This window comes from Apus apus, chromosome 2 (genome assembly GCF_020740795.1).
Source record: "Apus apus isolate bApuApu2 chromosome 2, bApuApu2.pri.cur, whole genome shotgun sequence".
NCBI lineage: Eukaryota > Metazoa > Chordata > Aves > Apodiformes > Apodidae > Apus > Apus apus.
In genome coordinates, this window is record NC_067283.1 from 103,878,650 (window position 1) to 103,893,673 (window position 15,024).

Here is a 15,024-nt window from a genome sequence, read left to right on the forward strand (position 1 = left end):
GGTTTCTTTTTTATATGTACAAATGTCCCTATTTATATGCTTCTACTGCATATGCGGAATATATCATCAGCTTTGGATCCTCTGTTAGGCAAGAAAGATTGTGTCATCTGAGCTGAACCTACAGAATAGGAACTGATTGTCCATTGAGAACCACCTCCTAGTGCAAGGCAAAACTGCAGAGCAAAAGTCTCAATGCTCAGGTTCCACAAATCCTTCAAGCCAAATGTTGAGTTGAAAATCGGGTTTGAAGCTTCCCCTGAGGCTCTCTGAGGCAGAAGTGGTAGAAGTCAGCCCAGTGATGCCAATGTGGGATGTCTGGGGTGTGCAGGGCTCAAGGAGGAGCTGATGCTGCAATGCTTGGGCCCACCAAAACATTGGGATGCTAAGGAGGCAGCATGGGTCAGAGAGGATGCTGGGCTCTTACCCCTGCTCCGGGAAGTATCACCAGCCAGCAGGGCATAAGCCATTTCACTGCTGCACCAGAAAGACAACATGGGCTGCTAAGAGCTGGGCATAATTCAGCTTCTCCAGGCCTCCTCAGGGCAACACTTACACATGCATAAAGGTTCAACAGAACCAAGAGGCTTAGACACTGATAACTGAAAGCTTTTTGTCCATCTAGCACCTTACTGTACCTGAATCTCTGACCCCAAATACCTCAACTCACTTGTAATGTAAGATGATAACTATTGTGCTGCTGACAGCAAAATATTGGGAGTTCTTAAACACTAAGTAGGAATGTGCTTAGACTAGTTGATGATCTTTTCATCAACAGTCAGTACCAAACATCATGCCATTTAATCACATTCACAGACCCAAGTCAAACTTACTTAGATACATCCAGAAAAGTTAGCTGAAGGCCCTGAAGTTTTAGCTCAGGGTGTTGTAGAGACTATTTTTCACACTAACCTGCTAACACTCACTCTTGCGTGGGAGAAAGAGTCTACTTTTCTTTCCAGCATAAAAGGGAAATTCACTCAAACCTAGACTCCCTAAAGCTTCTGTAACATGTGGTGTGTTTTGTGACAGAAAACCCTTATTCCAGTCATTCAGAGGAGAAGAATTCTTATCCTGTAAAGGCATCTTTATCCTGTAAAGTATAAAGCTCTTTTGACAGTGTCAAGCCAGATGAGCTGTCAGGATAGAAACTAAAATCTTTAATGAGTTCTTCAGTGACTAATACAATAGTTTCATGACTGAGACTTGCTGGTGGTACCATGGCAGGACTAGGATATTAATTAGAAATACTCACTAGGACTGCAAGAGATCTCGTAACGCATTTGTTCACAGAAGAGTGCATTTAGCTATAGGAGGAAAAACAAACAAACTCATTACCTCTATGGACCCTGGATCTACTTTGACAATTTCTCCTGTGCTGTTGTCATTGCTAAGATTTGGTGGGCTGTGTGAAGGTAGCCTTCTCTCTTCCTTTAAGGCATGCTCCAAAAGTTTCTTATTCAAGATCCTGGCAGCATTTTCAGCAAGTGTGTACCCTGGAGGAGCAGACAAGTCCTGCCTGATGCTTGTCACCTCAGTCCCTTCTTCCTTTTGTGTCTCTGTCCCCAATCGGAGAGGACTAGGTGATCTGCCACGGGCATTTGGACATGGCTCCTGCACTGGGACCAGTTCTGGTCTGGGTTCTGCTGACCTGGACCGGCTGCTAGACCTGGGACATTTTTGGAAGGTCTCGTGAAAGATGGGGCTATGGTCAATAATGTTGAACAAACTGGAGAGGCCATCATTGATGGTGGTGTGGACAGGACTCTCCCTTGTAGTAGTTGATCTAGCCCAAGCAGACTCACTGAATCCTTTCTGAGGTGTGCCAGGCAAAGTCCGGTTACTTGGCTGGTCTGATTTGGGAAGGATTTTTCTCTGCAGCTTTGGAGAGCCATATTTGGGGGAGCAGCATGTGCGTTCAAACTTAGCCTGGACCTTTTCAATGACGGGGGTCACTTGCCTGCTTCTTAGGCTTCTGGATGGTGAGGAGACAGGCGTGGACCCTCCCTTTGGTGTCAGACACTTGTGCGGACTGCTGGTGATATTGCGCAGGGTCTCCGTCTGCAACCCAACACTGATGGTCTGGGTGGTCTGTGTCCCTGTCGTTCTCATACCATTGGTTTGACACGCAGTGTCCTTGAACTGAGGCTCTGCTGAACTGGAGTTAGAGCGTATGGCATTTCGGACCGAGAAAGCGACCTCCTTCATATCATCACTCATGTTTTTGGACATCTCCAGGCTGTGCAAGGGTGAGGCAAAGCCCACGGTAGTGCAAATAGGACGTTCAATGGGATGAAGACCACTGTCCAGAAAATCCTTATGATGTCTCGCCAGGTCACAAGACCATCTTCCAAACATATCTGAGGAAGCACCTTTTGTCTCAGCAGCATTACCCATAGCTTTGGTCACAGAAAAGAGGAAGTCTGGCTCAACCTGGTTTTTACCTTCATTGCTGGCTATCACTGAGTTATCAAACCTACGGACAACTGGTGGGCTGTGAAAGACCCGAACTCCGATTTTTTCAGTTACACTGTGATTCCTCGTTGGCTGCTTCTGGCAGTGCTCTGGGCTGGTCATGGTGTTAGTTGTCATAGTGACACTGGTGGTGAGGTACCATGATGATGCCTGGAAGGGATCTGAAGCAGGATCACTCACAGCTTTCCCAATTTCTGTCCTTTCTGCCCAGCCTTCTGCAGGCCTTTCGGTGGCACCACCATGGTTCCTAGTGTTACTGTAGTCCCAATTTTTGTTGAACTCCTCGATGTATTTCAGATCATCAGGAGACAGGGGAGGGGTTATGTCATCTTTGCTGCTGGATGAAGGCAAGTTTTTTTCTGGTAGAAATGGAGAAATATCCATCAGACGCTGAAATTCTGACATGGAAGAAACGGACATGGCCCTGGAAAGGTCAACACAAGAATCATTCATAAGCTTGGAAAAAAAACACAGAGCAACTTATTTTCCACAGCAAACTAAGTCAGGAAACCCAACTTTCACTGTCTGCTTATATATAGAATAATTTTAGTCCTCTCTTTCATCAGAGTTCCCTTTTATGATCTTTAAAATAGCTGTGAAACACAAGCGTTCCTGCTGTGTCTTTATAAATACAAAAAGTTTTATTAATGGCTCTTAATTTATTGCTTTGTCATGGAATACTGCTTGGCAAATGTCTAAAATACAGAGCAGTAGAATGCATTTCAGAAATATACCATTCCCAGAAAATGAGCGTTCGTGACAATGTGAGGCACACTGTTCAAAGCAAGTGTGCAGTATTTCGGACTTGCTGGGAAATCAGCAAGTCCACCCCCGCCTCTGAGACTGCCCAGGCTGCACAGCTGATGTGTAGCGACATCAGGGACATCCAGGCTAGGTGCTCTGACATTGAACTGGCTTGGAGAGTTGAGTTTGTGCTAAAATTCAACTGGAGGGAATTGCTATGTGATAATGCTGGATTCTTGGGTTTCCCACATTTTGCTAGTTTGTACAAATCACAAGCATTCAGCTGAGTTGTCCTACTGATAAGTTTTAAGAAAAAAAAATCGAACAAAACCAGGAGCTTTCTGAATGGAACTACTTAAAAATGCAAATGAACATAGTTATCAGAGTTGTCTCAATAGGTAACTCAAGTTGGGAGAGGACTCAGCAAGCAGTGAGTTTTATACATCAGTGATCTAGAGGATATGTTGAAATCACACTGTGAGTTTTTAATCAAGAGCACCAGCTGCAATTAAGGTGGATCTATGTTAGGGAGTTGGGTGAGATCAGGGGGTGCACTTTCAAAGTGGATCTCCTATTCAGATGCTCTGGTTTGCACCAGGGGGCAATTTCAGAGAACATGGGCTGGGTTCCTTTGGGATGAGAGTGAGCTGGAAGATGGTCTCCAGAAGCACAACTAATGCACTCTAGGGTTAGATGGGTATTCAACACATGGACAGAACTAGTCCAAAGCAAAATATCCCTGACCTGCATGGGCATGTCAGGTCCTCAGCACCAACTGTTTTTATCTAAATATTGGTGTCTACAGGTCTGCACTACTTGCTAAAGTAGCTGTATCCTTCAGTGTAAGCTGCAGCTTTGTGCAATTTCATACCATCTGATCTTTGTACACCACGGCTGAATGTGGCCCAAGTTAATCCGAGTAGAAAAGAAGCATATTGAGACAAATTAACCACTGAATATATTAATCCAGCTTGCAGGCTGCTTAGGAGGTGGCATGGCTATGCCCTGGGTTTGTGGTTTGGGTGCCAGAAAGCTGTACTTGTGGCAGATGAATATTTGCTGGGTTTTCCCTTTAAGTTTTACTCACCTTTGAAGATTACCTTTGTGTGTTTCTTCCTCCTGAAGAAAAACAGAAACAAACAGGGTAAGTTATTTCTGAACCTGTTGGTGGCATTAGCTTGTGGGTATTTTGTAATTCGCTTCCCATTGGTTCCACCAGGTATGTTTATCTCTTAAAAGGTGGCTGATTTTCCCTCTGATAAGGAACTTAAATTGCCAGAGGGAATATTCTTCCCTTTGTACATAAGCAGCAGAATGGGCAATCGCAACAGACTGCACAGGGAATGCCAAATCTACAACAGTCTTGAACTTCGATAGCCCTCTGCAATCACGAATGGAAGTAAGCTGCAAATGGCTTTTTTCCACATGTGCAATATATTGTTTTGGACCATACAGTTGTGTGTGAATTTGTTCAGTGGAGATAATTGCTTTACACCAGAAATCAAGCTGTGCTGAAACAACAGATAAACTGGGGTCCTTTGCCATAAGATTTCATTATATGTTCTCTAGGAACCAACAAATGGCACCAGCTGAAAATCACTAAGCTAGTTATATTACATGTGTGGGAAGACTATTACTTGTTTCATAGGGGGAATACCTACAGCTTGCTAACAGCACTGAGTTGTTTTTATGGCAATTATTTCCCTGTGACAATTCCCATAAGGAGCTGGGTTTTTCATAGATACTTTTGAAGCAATTGCTCTTCAGTTATTATTGTAACTGCTTGCTTATATTTTTAATAAATAAAGGGAAGAAAAAATATGATCAAGAAAAAAGAGTATTAGTACCTATTACTTTTATTTGACCTCATGAAATGAAGAACATTACTAACACAGAAGTGCATTTCAAACTGTGACTATTCAGAAGGAGCACTGCTTAACTCAGCAAATACCTTTCTGGTATTCATCCAGAGTCAGGGGAAAAAAAAAAAAAAAGGAGCAAACTGATCCTCCTTGCATTCACTCTGGTATAAGTATGGAACAGTGGTGGTGGTTCCACTGGAGTTACTGCAGAGTAAATCTGCTCTAACTGAATGGAGAATTGGGCTGAAGGCTGGATTGACTTCTACTGCAGTTAGTGCCACAAAGAAAATACAGTGGAGAGGAAGAGTCAGCAGGCTTCAGTTGCCTCTGTGCATCCTCAGTTAAGGTATTCATTAAACTCCAATCAGTCTTGCTTGAGCAAACCCTCTGAGGGGAAATTACTTTGCCCAGGTTTCACTAAAGCATGCTTTGAAGGAAAGGAGCCATGCAAATAACACTACGGACCAAATTTTGCTGCCAACACTTTTCCTAATGGTGGTAATGTCTGAAAAACAGAAAACGGAAGAGAGATCTCCCTTCTTAAATATCAGACTGAATTTGAAGGAAAGGAAACAGCAATAAAAATTAAATACAAAACATAGATCCCTGACACCAGTACCAGCACTTGAACATGTATGAAATAAAAACTAAGAAATAATAAATATGGGATCCCACACTGCCAGCCGTACCTTCATGGCACTGAGGGAGGAAAATCTAACTGGAACACACAGGTACCTACAGCTACTTAAAATGTAAGAAGGGTGGTCACATTTCTTGCCTCTTTTAACCTTTTTTTTCTTCTCTTCCTCTCAGATAACTTGCTTTTCCAAACCTGTAGCTGAGTAACAATGTTGTAAATCTCACAGAAATCCTTGGATCAAACTTTTTACCTGTGCACATGTTCAAGCCAAGGCACATCAGTGAATCCTGGTCCTGCAGGGAGCTTGAGAACTGGCCTGTTGGCAAACTCTTTTCCAGAGTGGTCAAGTTTTCAAGCCCGAGTACACAGATCTTTGGGAAGATTCTATTTCTCTGTTTGCTACAATGCACACACTCCAGTGCTCAGAGCACAAGCTGAATGTCTAACCCATGTGCACAAACCTGAATTGTCAGGCAAGAAGAAAGTGTGCAAAACTTGCATCAAGCAAAATGCTGCCTGCTTGTTAATTTTAAGTTCCAGCAGTCTCTGCTTCTTGTTCTGTAACTGCCACTAACATTCAAATAATGACAGAAAATAAAGGAGATACTAGCTTTTTTAAATTGTTGTGTGTTTTTTATTTCACAGGGACCATTAAAATGTATAGCTGTGATCAGCACGAACATTTTCAGTGCTATTACCATATGCAAGTTCACAAGCTACTTTGTACCAGCATATGGGGACAGGGACCCTGATTTCATTTGGCATGAAAATAAACAGAACTAGGAAGATATGAAACTGGTGAAAGTAAACCTGCACTGGTGCAGATTTTAGCAGGACAGACTACATTCACTATAGCCCAATGGCATCTCTTAGCAGTGTGTTATACATCGTTATGGTGTCATCTCAGGGTAGCTACTTTGCTGATGAAGAGTAACTTTACTTATATTTTAACATCCCATCTCATTTACCTCATGCTAATCTACTTAGATGGCAACCACAATGGAACAACCAGAAGTGCCTCTCTATAGTACTTACTTTTACCAACAAAATATAGGCCATGTTTTTTCATATGTATTTTTTTTTATATATATATATAAATGTATATATAAAAATATACCTACAATGGGAGGAGATTAAAGACCTTCTAAACCAATATGTTGTGTCAAATATAGTTACCATCCATGACATGAATGACCACAAGGTGAGGTAATCTTTGGAACCTATGGCTGGCTCCCAGTTTCTCAGGTGACTGACACAGGTCTAACCGGCTCATAACAATGAACAAAATCTTGTCCATGCCAGATTCATTACGGGGTAACTGTAAGCAGTCCCTGTGACAAAATATCTCACTTCCTACAGGAGGGATGCTGTACCAAATCTGACATAAGAGATAACATGACAGCTTGATAAAAGGTAGAAGAGCGCCTACTTCTGCTAATCCGGTCAAGAACTTGTCCCGCTCCAGCTGCCGAGACCGGTGCTCATCAGAATCATCAGGGGAATCAAGAGACAGTGACTCCAGGAAGAGGTTTTCCTTGGCACTGCACCGATCGCTCTCCCTCAGCTTAGAGAGTGACCGGTCATCAAACTGAATGGCATCTGAATCAGAGAAGGATCTCGACCCCATTGGACGAGGCACGTGAAGGTTCCCCTGGGTCATAAATGGACGAGGGTTACTCTCCTTCTGGTCACACAGAAAACCACCTCTTCTTCGTGGGCTCACTTCTTTCTGCAGCTGGAGACAAGGCAAATTAAAGGAAACAGCAGTTACTTATGTAGGGTATGGCATTCTGCAGAACTCATCCTTGTCCAGGAGCGAGGCACCCATGCTCTGGGGAGGCACCATGAGGTCACCACCTGGCTCCAGGGGTGCCAGCTTTGCTGTACTGGTCCCTACACAAAGGAAGATGTCTCTAGGACTTTGATGCTATTACTCATGGCATTTTGAGTGATTAAATCTGTATGTGTATAGTTTTGCTTGTTTACACTATATGGATACATACATACACACTGTGTATATACATATACACAAAACAGTGCATCTGTCTGTAATGCGATTTTTAAGGAAACAAATCAACACTGACTGTTATTTAAAAGCAATCTTGATATGAAATCTTAAAGCAAAGCAAGTAGAAGCTCAAGGAAGGATTAATGACTTGGAATCTTATCAAAACAAATGCATTTTTCTTCTGGTCAGCAGTACAAAGGTTGCAATTTTAAGTATATCACTTGTTTCCAGAGGTGCAAAATGGCACCTAGCAAAAACCAAAAGCTTTGTTTTATAGATGGTCTAGCCCTAGTTCATGGCTAGAAAATTGACTATTTGTACAGAACAGCATTGTCAAAGTGATGAATTAGGCATGCAAAGCATGTTTGAAGAAAATGAATATTAATAGAAGGGCCATCAAAGCTATTAACTCTATACTTTGCAAAAGCTGGGTGAAGAGAGGGTGAACCACTAGTGAAACTGCCAATCTTAATATAAGATTTTGTGATCAACTTCTCCTTTAATTGTAAATACAGCAGGATAAATCAAGTAACTGGCGTTTTCCAACATGACAAATGACAGCAGGACTCTGGTAAGTAGCTCTGATGTTTTGCTACAGCAGTGTGCTAAGATTAGTCACAATAAACTGCAAATTAAATAAGTCATTCCCTAGGACTCTGGAGACTGAGCACCTACAAAATGTGCTTGGAAAAATCAACAGACTTTGTATTGTCTAAATCAAAACATTTTAGGTCCCAAATGATTAAGTTTGCACTTGGGCTGAAAGCAGTGAGCTTTTTGCTTGCTTCAGTTGTATAAAAGGGGGAATGCATCTTCAATGTTTTGCTCATGATAGACAAAATCTGAAACAGTTTTATTAAAAGGAGCTAATTTAAGGTATCCTATAAAGGCAAGGATTGGAAGGTGTATGTCAAGAGATCCTGGAGCCCATTCCCCAGCATATGGGTAAGATGCAAAGCCAGGAGAAATGGCAATCACATATTTGCTGTATACATAGTTCTAATTGCAAGTCCTTCCAAATTTTCAGAGATCCTGTAAGGATAATGATCTGGCAACACTCACGAGAAAACAGTACAGACACTGGCTCACTCTCTGAGTCTCAGACAGCTGACAGGAGAGTTGGAGTGAGAAATACTGGCCTAACTTTTCAAGAGTGATTAATGACTTTGGGTCCCTGCGTATACACCTTTAAACACACAACTTTTCACACAGGTGATTTTGTGGATTTAAGTATTTGCCAGTGTGCTCTGTGCACAATTAGCTTTAGAAGAACAGTGGAAGGAGATTCTCTAAGGGAAAACAAAGTGACAGTGTACTTAAAAATAAAAAAACCCACAACTTTGAGTGCTGAAAAAAGTAGGTCATCATGTTTTTTACATGTGAGCAGTATTCTCATAACCATCCAGTGTAAAGTATTTTTATATATTTTATACATCGTTGTGAGCACCCCCCTTATCATACATGTGTTATTCAGGAGCTGTGGGAAAGGAGACAGGCATAAAGCATTAGCATGAAATTTGGCACACGTGTTTTGGCTATGTCTTAGACTCTGTTCTTCAAACATACACACTGGTGTAGTCTCCTCGTCCTCTCCGTATTGCCGTACAAGGAATACACACAGAAAAAGCCTGGGGAGAAGAACTTCAGAGATATACTAATTGTTTCCATATAAAGCAGAGCATGACTGCAATCTGAAAGGATATTTAACTAAAAGCCTGCAAATATTTGGAATCTTCTTGTCACACAGGGAAATGTTTGATTATAAGCAAAGATGGAGTGATGAAGTTTTGCAGGCAGGTAGCCAACGTTTCAAATGCTACTTCTGACCATCTAGTCCCCTGAAATTAGCTTGATACAATATTTTTTATTTCCCCTATTACTAACTCTGTACGACTCTGTTGTACAGTAAATATATAGTTGAAGCCTAGAGATTAACGAACAGTAACAAAAGAAATAAGCTCCAGGACTATTTAAGAGCTATTTTGTAGGTTCTCCCAAGATGACACTAAGAGGTTATGTCAGGTTTAAAGAGAATTAAAGGCTAGGTAACATTAACAGGGATTTCTCTGTTGCTTCCTTCAATGTCCCCTATTCCTAGCGAACAGGTTAGGTCACTCAAGCTACTGGGGATACACTGAAGAGATAATATTAAAAAATGCTTTTCATAGGACAACAGCATAAATATCCAAAGAAGTACCAGTGACTCTCTGAAGAAGAGTTTCTGTCCGCATTCTTAGTATATTGCAAATTTTCCTAAGGGTTATTTAATTCCCATTCGGCATGAAGAATCCACAGGACACAGTTTGGCCACTGAAACTCATCAGTTAGAAAGCACAGCCCAGTCAAGACACAGGGAACTTGGCATCTTCTGCCACTGAACTCTGGAAACCAGGTAATTTGGAGTAAGACCTCTGCTACAAGCCTTCCTAGCTCATAGATGATGATTGGTTTATCTCAGGATATGAACTATTGGGCTGCATTATAAGGGCTAACTCAACAAGCTGCATGAAGTATACAAAAAATCCCTCAGTAAACAAGAGATTAAAAAATCCAGAATATAATTTATTGATATTTTTAAATTTAGAAGTTCAAAAATCACCTTTCTTGGTCTGTAAAACCTTCGTAGGGCCCAGTCAGACCCACACTTTTAGCAGTGATTTTAGAAGTATCTGTGGAGTTCAGTATTTTCCTAAGTGCTCTTCTGTGGGTTTAACAGCCATAGCTTAAACAGAGGTTTAGTCTTGCACTCATAATATTTACAGCCTGATATCTCTTCTTTAGCTTCTTGTTGAAGCCCAGGCATGGGAGTGTGAGACACAGATAATGAACCCTTTCCAAAAACTTGGTTGTGAAGTTACACCAGGCTTTCATCAACTTAACCTGTGAAGCTACTTTGTGCTTCATGCAAGCATTATGGTCCCTAGAGAGCATGAACAAATCTGGTGTCATTCTATTTCTGATGTTCTAAGGACAGAAATATTCAGTTAATTGAGAACTCACAATTTCAGTTGTTTTTCTTGCTTTTCCTGGAATGCATGACTCAGAGCTGAATGATGTTCAGTTAAAAACAGTGTATTAACTCTCCCTCATTAATTTTTTTTTATTTTTATTTTTGTGTGGCTTCTAATCAGATGATAAATTCATTAGGTATAATTTGTCTCTGATAGTAAGCACATGAAAGTACAGATAGGCACAAAAAACAAGGTATGCAGCTGTCAGATGGGCAAAACAATAGCAGAGGTGTACAAAAAATTCATGTGACCACAGTCAGAGGTGTCTTCTGAACATTTAGTGTTAATTTGTTTACTTGTTACCAGTCAAGGCTCTTCATGTTAACCCCCAGGTTCTTTTCCTAGAGAAAAAGAATTCAGTTGAGCCTGAATAGTCACAGCAGCTGCATCTTTGGTAGCTCATTCACAGGTGAACGGACTTTCTTGGCAGGAAGCTGTGTATCAAATCTTGAATAACCTTGCATGTGGGACTGAGTGTTTTTGCGAGAAGATATGCATGAAAGCTTTCAAACGGAATGAGTCGATGTGACCGTGCCTCTCCAGGGCAATTGAAATGAGGCAGGAAATGGCCTCTAACCTGGAGCTGATTTCTCATAACTGGCCTTTTATAGGGATTATGAGCATTTTCCTTTTACTCCCTTGTGTGTGTGAATTGTTTTGTAGTATGAGAAAACGGATGTAGCCAAGGGACCAAAATTATTCCTGTGCTGCTTCTTAATACAGTTTCTTGCCCTTGGCTGGAATGCAGTGATGGTGCAATGCCTCATGTTTGCAGCCAGCCATTTCTCACCCCAAGATGACTCCTTACCTGTTCTATCCGCCTGAGCAGCTCCTTCTTTTGACGCTCCCATTCTCGCCGGTCTCTGTCAAGCCTGTCCAGGAGCTCCACCTTTTCTCGGTTCCAGTTCTTCTCATTGTGCTGGATTTGCCAGCGGAGGTCCATCACCACACCATGACTCTCAGCCAGAAGCCTCTTGTGCTCCTCTCTTTCCTTTTTAAAAGCTCCCTTTGCATCAGAAGTGAGGCTTGTTTCTCCTGAGGTGTCCTCATTCTTCCCTTCCAGCTGGTGTTAAAAGTAAAACATTACTAGGACATTAAACATTCTGTGGTAAAAGCATGGGTCTGACAGTGAATTTGAGTAAAAGACATAACTCCACAAAGGTAATGGCAAAATTATGGCAATTCTTAGATCTGAAGATCTCAACAAATGATCAAATACATTCAACTTGAAAAAAGTTTAAAAATCAAGACAGTGCAAGCCATAGGGAGTAACTTCTCAAGTTCTACCATCTCATGCTATTAAGGCATCAGTTATGATCTTTCTGATGGAAATGTGGGTACCAGCAATTAATGAAACATCAAGATAAACTCTAAGTTCCTCATCATCTCTGAGACAATCACCAGGACAATGTCCTCAGCCTCTGCTCTGCTTTTATGCTCTCACTTAGTGCACCCAAAACCTAGAGAGTGCGTTCCTCTTCTGAAGAGACTTTTCCCAGAACAACCTTCAGCGATGGTCTTATTGTACAGCTCCTCACAGCTTCCAACGAAAGAGGATGTTTGTAGCAGAAGAAGATGTACCAAGATCATTCCCCCATCTCTGCAGGTTCTGGTGTCTGAGCTAATTTCTAGGGCATCTAGCTGATGCTACCTTCCCTACCTTCTCCTTAACCTCATGCTCAGGGGTCAGCATAATTAGATCAGAAGAGCTGGCACAAGGTATTAGCATCACAGGAAAACGCAGGCTCAGTGGGGTGTCAGGAGGTCTCTAGTCCAACACCAGCAGGGTTGGCTCTGAGATGAGAATGGGTTGTGCAGGATTTTGTTCAGTTGGACTGATGAACCTCCAAGGGCAGGGATTACACAACCTCTCTGGTCAACCTGGGCCACTGCTGGGCTGTTGTCAGAGTGAAAAAACTGCTCAATGGTTTTGTGTAAGTTCAAGCAAGTGAAGAATTTATCCCTGAAGCCTGACCTTTAGTTGATGACTTAGTAGATGTGTGAGTGACTCAGACTGGGATACATCTCCGTCCCCTGGCTCTGCAGGTGAACTGGAGTGAAAAGCAGTGAAAACTCATTTCCACCACTGAAGCTGTCCTCAAAAAGGAGAGGCAGCAGGTCTGCCAGGAAACATGCTCCTTTAGCAAAAGAGACGGACACTACCTTCACCTTATTCTATTTGGAAAATAAGCTCAAAGCAAAGGGGAGCTCAAACTGCATTCAGGAGTGAAGCTTACTAGTCTCTGGAACAGCCTCCCCAGATAAATGGCTGAGAGGCTTGAGTCCTTAAAAATTGTACTGAGCTGCAGAGAACATCCTGCTACAGCAGCTTGCATTGACAGGGAAATCTTAAAACACCTGTGTCCTCTAGCATGAATTTCCAAAATCCAGTTGTTTTCAAATGACCAACCAACCAACCAATCAAAAAAATTATAAAAAAGCAGCATCCTATTTTAACAAAGTTGACATGACACTATCTTTCTCACACTTATCCTATTTGTGCAGTGTAAATTTGTGGGACCCACAGAGACATGCGAGAAGGTGTCCTGCACACAACTGCATTGCTTGATGGCAAACTGGAGGTGCTGTGGGGCAGAAACGTAGAACATCCGAGGAGAGACACCTCTGCGCTGTAGGTCTATGATGGGAGACACCATCCTGGGCAGAGAGACTTCTCAAGAAGCCACAAAGCTTTGCTGCCTTCCCATCCACTATTCCAGCATGTTGAGTGTCCACATGTTAGTGCAGCAATATGTAAAAATAACACTGCTAGTTTCCAAACTCACTACTAACTTCAGGTAATGGCCTCTTGTCCCTTGCTACACCTTTCCTCTGTCCAGCCACAAGTGCCCAGGTCCATTTCATGATGCTGCAGGAGTCCCAGTTTGTGCTGCAGCCAGAGTCAGCAATGTTGGCACCCATTCTTTTATGTTTGTTTGAATTTTACTATTCTGTGCTGTCCACCCCAGGCCACTCTTGTAAGTTTCTGCTTGGTTCACTAGGTAGCTGTGACACTAAATAGTAATACATTTCAGGAGTATCACTGCAGAACTGAGATTGGCAAAAATAAAAAGGGACTACTGAAAATGCTAAAAACTATCTATAAACCAAACAAATGCTCAGTTGCAATAAGTACAATTTATATAATTATCCTATAAAACAAATTCCTCTTCCATTTTTGAATCTCAAAAAAAAGAGCTAAATGTTAAACCTCAGCAAGACTAATTCTGTCTCTCTCCTTAACACCAGTGAGCTCTTCAACACCACTGGGCAAATTCTCAACCTTTCAGTCAGGAAACAAGACAGATGATAGTGCCTGCAAAGGGCAGGAAAGCTGAGACAGGCAGTAGGGAGTAACAATAGGCTCCATAAGAGCAATATCCCAGGAATACTGGGCATCAGAGTGCCAGGCACAAGCTGCCAAAATACAGGCATCGTATTCTAGACCATGGGCTCACCCAGATCAGAGCTCTGGCTCCCACCCCATTTCAGAAGAATACAGGGAGTCTGTGAGTACAAAGATGAGTTCGAAACCAAGGCAAGTATACAGTGATACACCTTCAGAATAATTTCCTGGTGTTCAGTGACTTGGCACCTAAAACCTTATCAGTCATAGACAGTGTCTTTAGACTCAGTAGACAGTTCTTGGTGCCTATGGAAGGCAGAACAATGCTCCTGGCAAGGAGAGAGTCCTTCTGCCTCTTGACTAAACAGCTCTGGTCATGGAGAAGTTGTCCATTGATGTCTCCTTAGCGCAAAGGTCTAGATGTGACTTTCCTAAACCTGTTAACTGATAAGGATGGCCAGGTGCCTCTTCATGTGCACCACAGCTTAAATGCCACCAGACATCCTGAAACTGGTCCACTGGTCAGGGTCCTAAAAAGGGCCCGTGTCCTTGCATGCAAGTCATCAATGCATACACAGGGTTTGGTCCCTCATACTAACTCCCTTCTTCTTCCAAACTTTTCTTAGTCCCCACTGCCCAGAATGCTGGAATTTTTCACTCACCCACCTGGAGGCTGAAAATTACTGGGATTCCTTATTGGCTCAACATTATCACAATCCCATACTTAGGAGCAATCTCATTATTATCTTAAAAAAAAAATAAATAGCCTAAGGATCTTTCTGCCAAATACAATGTACATGCATTTCTGACAGCCAACACTTTTATTTTTAACGATATATGCAGTGCTAAAGCTTCAAAGCAGAAGGCAACAGGACATTGTCACCTCTGGCATGCAGTGCTTCTGTATCAAAAGTCTTTTCTTTCCTTTTTTTTATTTCTTT

General features: G+C 42.1%; 1 protein-coding gene across 11 annotated transcripts in view; it reads right to left on the reverse strand.

Moving 5' to 3' along the window:
• Positions 1 to 15,024, reverse strand: part of MTCL1 (microtubule crosslinking factor 1) — a 110,579-nt gene that overhangs the window by 6,349 nt on the left and 89,206 nt on the right. For all 11 annotated transcript variants that reach the window (XM_051609606.1, XM_051609611.1, XM_051609610.1 and 8 more), the window contains 4 exons: positions 11,546 to 11,800; positions 7,148 to 7,453; positions 4,304 to 4,335; positions 1,336 to 2,896 (listed from right to left, as the gene is read on the reverse strand). In XM_051609606.1, coding sequence (XP_051465566.1) covers positions 1,336 to 2,896; positions 4,304 to 4,335; positions 7,148 to 7,453; positions 11,546 to 11,800 — 2,154 coding nt within the window. The remainder of the gene's footprint in view (positions 1 to 1,335; positions 2,897 to 4,303; positions 4,336 to 7,147; positions 7,454 to 11,545; positions 11,801 to 15,024) is intronic.